The 6,004-nt window shown below is 55.2% G+C and overlaps 1 protein-coding gene across 1 annotated transcript; it reads left to right on the forward strand.

Annotated features, from left to right (window-relative positions):
* The first annotated feature begins 1,331 nt into the window (after positions 1-1,331).
* On the forward strand, positions 1,332-6,004 carry RASL11B (RAS like family 11 member B). The gene is made up of 4 exons (XM_032334292.1): positions 1,332-1,690; positions 2,344-2,400; positions 3,612-3,688; positions 4,498-6,004. The coding sequence occupies exons 1-4, from the start codon at positions 1,546-1,548 to the stop codon at positions 4,966-4,968; spliced, it is 750 nt and encodes a 249-aa protein (XP_032190183.1). The 5' UTR covers positions 1,332-1,545; the 3' UTR covers positions 4,969-6,004.

The following is a 6,004-nucleotide window of genomic DNA, read 5'->3' on the forward strand; positions in this document are numbered from 1 at the left end:
CTAAATTGATAGGCAACAGGGTAGCAACTGGGTCAGCCTCATAAATTCTGTCAGTTACTTGGTCAGTTAAGTTCACAGCCTCAGGGGGAGTCAAACTAGATGCCTGACAGGCATGGATAAGGGAATCGGTTTATTTCACCTTTTTATATTTCAGCCTTTACAGTATTGATTGCCACTCCCCCCCCCCCCCGATAAAAGCCTCCGGAACACGTGGGGCCCCAAGTTAGAAAGGTGGGGTTGGGATGGGGGTGTGGGGGGTTGGAATGGGGGTGTGGGGGGTTGGGATGGGGGTGTGGGGAGTTGGGACGGGGGTGTGGGGGGTTGGGATGGGGGTGTGGGGAGTGGTTAGCCCGCGTCCCCTGACGCACGCCGCGTCAGTTCCAGCTACAGAACGTTGCTTGGATGGGGTCTGCCGCAGAAGCCTTTCCCTAAGGAGACCCCAAGGGGCAGGATTTGGGGATTTTGTGAGTGCGAGCCCACAGCATCAAGTCACTTCACTGAGTCTTGCCATTTCTTGGAACCAGAAGCGGAGTGCTGCGGACCCTTTCCGGTTCCTGACTCCCAGGCCGGTCGGCACCCAGAGGCAGCTGGGTAACTGTTTTCTTGCCCTTTCACAGCTCACAGAGGAGGTGTGACTGTGTGTGAGGCGCGAGAAAGCTTGTTCTATAATTACTAGTGATTCGCCGGAGTGCGCAGTACACCCACCCGGCCTGCGCGTTCCTGCGAGCTGGTCGGAGGCTGACCGGTCTGCGGCCCCGCGCGCCGGAGGCAGAGGACGTGCGTCTAGAACACGGGGGACACTACTTTGCCCCAAAGTGAGTTGTCACAGCTCAGGGGAGTGGATATGGGGTCTGTGGAACTGATGGCCTTCGTAGCCAGATCTACGATCGGGGGCACTCAGGCCACTGCAGTCACGTCCCAACGAAGGAGATGGGCGTAAGCCGGGCAGCAGGTCGCGCGCTCCCGACCCCGAGGGCACCCACCCTCCAGGCCCCGGCCGCCGCCGCCGGTCCCACGCCCGCCGTAAGGCCGAAGCCCCGCTTCCGGGAACCCGAGGCGCCCCCAACCCCACGGCCACAGCCTCGGCCGCGTGCCCGCTCAGCGGGCGGCACCCGCGCCCGCCGCTGGCTGCGCTTTCGGCTCGCGCCCACACGCTGCCCCTCTCCGGCTGGCAGCCCCACTTTCCCCGCGTCTCACGGGGCCCCGCACGGCCTCCGGGTGCCCCCAGGGGCGCGGCGCGCGCCAAGCGGCGCCGGGGGCGGAGCCTCTCGCGGGGCGCCTCGGGATTGGCCGCGGGGGGCAGGGGGCGGGGCCAGCCCCGGAGAAAACAGCGCGCGCGCAGCCCGACTGCAGTCCCAGTCCCGAGCCGGAGCCCGATCCCCTGTTAGTCCGGGTTGCCGCGCAGCCGCGCTCCCGAGCCTTTTTTTTTTTTTTTTTTACCGGGGACCCCTCTGGCCGGGTTCTCCCGCCCGCTCCCGCGCAGCCCAGCAGTGGTCCCGCCCCGCAGGTAGCGTCCCGCGTGGTGCAGCCCCGGCCGGAGCGGCGATGCGCCTCATTCAGAACATGTGCACCATCGCCGAGTACCCCGCCCCGGGCAGCGCCGCCGCCGCCGCCGACTGCTGCCTGGGGGCGGCCGGCCGCCGCCTGGTCAAGATCGCCGTGGTGGGGGCCAGCGGCGTGGGCAAGACCGGTGAGTCCTAGCCCTCGGGCCAGAACGCCTCCATCCCTGGGGCTGGGCGTGGACGGCCTCGCTGGGGGCTGCGTGTGAGCGAGGCGTGGGGGAGAGGCTGGAGGGCAGCTGGCCTCCCGTGCCCTCCTACTGATCCGCTGCCCCTCGGCGAGGGCCTGAGCCAGTATCGCCTCCAAGCCCCTTCTTCAACAGATGAGGAAAACGGGGACCCCAGGAGGACCAAGCCTCCTCCTGGGCACCGCCGGGGCAACTGGGATTAGAACTTTGGGGTTCTTGAGTCTGTCTGGCGGTGCCTGGAACAGAAGGGGCACTTAGGGAACGGAACCCCTCCTGGAGGTCTTTAAGGTTCAGAAAGACCTTTGTCTCCTGGAAGCCTTAGGTGTGGCTCAGCCGGGCTCAGAGGAGGGGGGTGAGCCAAATGACCCTTCCAGCTGGACAGAGCCATAATTCACGAGGCCTTGGACGCCTTCTACCCCCCTCTCCGTTGTGTCTGGAAGAAGGGTCAAGGAGCTGCAGGGTAGGAATTTCACTTGGTGGCTGCCCGGCTTGCTTTCTCTGCCGGAGTGGTTTCCCAGGCTGGGGGTGGGGTGGACACCGATTTCACTTCTTATGCCAGAGTTAACTCTCTCTCCTTTCTCTTTTCTGCCCTACAGCTCTGGTGGTCCGGTTCCTCACCAAGCGGTTCATTGGTGACTATGAAAGAAATGCAGGTGAGGGGGCGCGTTTGGGAAGAGTGTGCTCAGCTAGCACAGTACTGCCCCTAACCATTTTCCAGGGTCTCCCAGGGAGCCTCCCTCACAGGACAGTCTGAGCATCAGGATCCTGCCACTTCCAACTTTGCCTGCCCCTCCCCTGCTCCCCCGTTCCCATAACTGCCATCTGGCCTCATTCCATTCCTAGCCCATTCATCATTTTATCAAGTGCCTGAAAGTATTCTCCTTGGTATGTTTTAACTATAGGGACCCCAGTTGGAAGCACCCTTTGTACTCAAGAGCCTCTCCCTTCAAAACACTCCTGCAAAAGTCATAAAAAAAAAAAAAAAAAAAGATGGTCAGCTCCTCCCCCCACCCCTCTCCCTCTCTGTTGGCCGCCTTTCAGAGGTGACCTTTTAAAGCAGAGGCCAAAGGAGAGCTGTTGTAAACCTAAAGTTCTCTTTTCTTAACAAAGACAAAAATAACTAGATGGTAGAATTTGAGGAGGGGAGCTCCCAAATAAACGAGAAGACACTATTTCAATCTCTGTGATTAAAGATGGCCACCGGGGAGGCTTAAGGGCTTTCTACCTATGCTCTGTTAGCAAATTGCTTAAATCCTTAGGCCATATTTAGTACCTAAGGGGATTATTTGAAATGTGCTCTATAAACCATCCCGAGATAAGGCATGACAGTCTTTTGCTTTGATGTAGATCTGGCTAACATGGTGTCACATTTTTATTCCAACTGATGACATTGGCTGTGCATTTACTAGCAATATTTGCCTACCAAGTTGTTAATACCTAATGACTAAGCGGATGTCAGAGAGTAATGAAGTACTAAATTAAAACAAACGGCCATGCATGCTGAACAAGAAAATTTACTTCAAGGAAATACTCTAAATATGGGAGATCCATTTAAAATGAGCTAAGTCAGTCTCCACAAACTTGCAAACCGTGCCTTGGTTTTAATAAATGCCCTAATCTGGGGTTTGAATTGCAGTTGTTTAAAAAAAAAAAAAAAAAAGCAGCTGAAATATGCTCATTAAGTAGAATAAACTATAGCTTATTTGTGTGCATTGGTTCAGGTTGTATATTTTTTCCTACTTAAAAAAAATCCCACTATGTTTTCAAAGTTGTACAAGGAGGAAAAACTGTATGTGAGTGTGTATATATATATATATATATATATATATATATATATTCCCCCCCCCCCCCCCGCCCTTTATAGGTAATCTCTACACCAGACAAGTGCAAATAGAAGGTGAAACCCTGGCTATTCAAGTTCAAGACACTCCAGGTGTTCAGGTAAGAAGCTCTGAGATTCGTGACTAAGTCAAAGGGACCCTCCTTGGCTATGGAATTGTTCAGTTGTTCTCAGAATAACGCGTTTTGCTGAAGAGGAGGGAAATTTGAGGGAGGTAAGACTAGGCTTGTACATGTTGCTTGTCACTTGGGTTGTCTTTGGCTATTGATCAGTCTTTGCCGGGCTTCATTTGGGGGATGTGGCTGAGGACAGAAATCTTAGGAGGGTTCTACCCGGCAGGAGAGACCAAACCAAACCCACACGGAATTGGCACGGTTGCCTTGCCTTGGTTAAAACGATCAATTTTTACCTTCGTGTATTTGGCCCTGAAAAACCAGCCATTTAGGTACAGTCTTGAAGTCCGTGGGATCACTTTAATATTGTGGAAAGTTCCTCTGTAGACAAAAGAGCCCTGCTGGTGTATGTGTGTGTTTTTTTCCCTCTTGAACTGGGCGGTTATCCAGGTTTAAATGCTTCCAGCTCCTGTCTTCCCTTCCCCAGACGTACTGTCTAGCCAGTTAATTTCCCATTTTGTGCAACTACAAAGTCTCTCCGCGTGGAGTTCTCTGCAGGTCAATTTTCCAGTGGCGTGTGGGGAGCTGCACTATTATTTATTCCAACTCCATGCAGCTGGATCAACATGCTGTCCAGAAAGCCGAAGCATGTGGGGAGCTAGCTGGTTTATGGCCTGCGACCCCGCATTACTGCCAAGGGCCCCTTAGACCTGGAGGTGTGGCAGAGCCAGGGGCTCTCCATGTGCCCCCCCCCCCCCCCGGCGTGCACCTCACCCCCCGCCCCCAACCTCTTGCAGGTCCACGAGAACGGCCTGAGCTGCGGCGAACAGCTGAACAGATGCATTCGCTGGGCCGATGCTGTGGTGATCGTGTTCTCGGTCACCGACTACAAGAGCTACGAACTCATCAGCCAGCTCCACCAGCACGTCCAGCAGCTGCACCTGGGCAGCCGGCTGCCGGTGGTGGTCGTGGCCAACAAAGCGGACCTGCTGCACGTCAAGCAGGTGGACCCCCAGCTGGGACTGCAGCTGGCAGGCGTGCTGGGCTGCTCCTTCTACGAGGTGTCCGTCAGCGAGAACTACAACGACGTCTACAACGCCTTCCACGTGCTGTGCAAGGAAGTGAGTCACAAACAGCAGCCCAGCAGCACGCCGGAGAAGCGGCGCACCTCCCTCATCCCCCGGCCCAAGTCCCCCAACATGCAGGACCTGAAGAGGAGGTTCAAGCAAGCCCTCTCGGCCAAAGTGAGGACAGTCACCTCCGTCTGAAGCGGGGCTGTCCGCGGGGGTTTGGTCTTCCCGGGAAGGGGGCCCGAGGTCCTTCCGGGGCAGGAACGTTGAATGCTGGCAGGAGTTCGTGGTTCCAGAAATGGCCGGAGCCGAGGGGCCAGGAGGGCCTGTGGAACTGCTGCAGAAAAGCCGCGTTCTGAGCAGGGGACGGAGCCGCGGAGGCTTGAGAGCGAGCCTGCTGAGCCGCTTTAGACCATGACCCGGACTGGGTGTCTTTTCCTTCCGAGATGGGGAGGGCGGCAGAATCACTTTGGAGTTTGTTCCTGACCTTGTAAATGACAGTCAGTGGTATTCAGCGGCGGACTGGGTGTGTGGCCGACGGTCACGAAAGAACAGATTCAGCACTCAGAGGCTGTCCCCTTTCTTCTCTTTCTTCCTTTTCCCTTTTCTCCCCCACCCCACACCCCCAGAAGAAGAACTGCTTTTTCTCTTACACATCCGATTTGCATCTCCAGAACACCGGTCGTGACAGAATGCCTTTCTAACCTGAAGGATACCCAGCTTTCTTTAAGGAATAAGGAGGAAATTTCTTGCCCCCTTGTCCCCCCAAAGGGCGGGGTTTATGGGCCAGATGTGATGTAGACAGACAGACATCTGTAAGCGTATAGTGCCCACAGGAAGGTGCAACGTCCTTCCTGACCCGGATGGTTATGTTTAGTCCAGCACGTGTTAAACGGTTGACATCTCAAACCCTTGAGCCCCAGCCTTTGGGTAATTGTGAGACGGTATCTTTTTTTTTTTTTTTTTAACTCTTGCATCAGGTACAAGAAAAAAAGAAAAAGCCGTGTTCATTGACTTTGGTGTGATTTGTGTAAAAGGCTCACAGCGATGACGTTGGGTCGTTTCCTAGGCCTGGCCGAGTCGTGGCTTAAATATGAAAACACGGTCCTACCGCGAGCGAACAGATAGAGGGGCCACCACCAAATCCCCGACAATGCACTTTAAAAAGCCACTCGTGATTTGGCTTAAACTGTAATTAATTTATTTTATGTACAATAAACCTCATTTTAAAAGA

Source organism: Mustela erminea, chromosome 2 (assembly GCF_009829155.1).
Source record: "Mustela erminea isolate mMusErm1 chromosome 2, mMusErm1.Pri, whole genome shotgun sequence".
NCBI lineage: Eukaryota > Metazoa > Chordata > Mammalia > Carnivora > Mustelidae > Mustela > Mustela erminea.

Coding starts and splice junctions, on each gene's coding strand:
- RASL11B (XM_032334292.1), top strand. CDS start 1,546: ATGCGCCTCATTCAGAACATGTGCACCATCGCCGAGTACCCCGCCCCG. Junction 2,401..3,611: donor TGACTATGAAAGAAATGCAG/GTGAGGGGGCGC, acceptor CGCCCTTTATAG/GTAATCTCTACACCAGACAA. Junction 3,689..4,497: donor AAGACACTCCAGGTGTTCAG/GTAAGAAGCTCT, acceptor AACCTCTTGCAG/GTCCACGAGAACGGCCTGAG.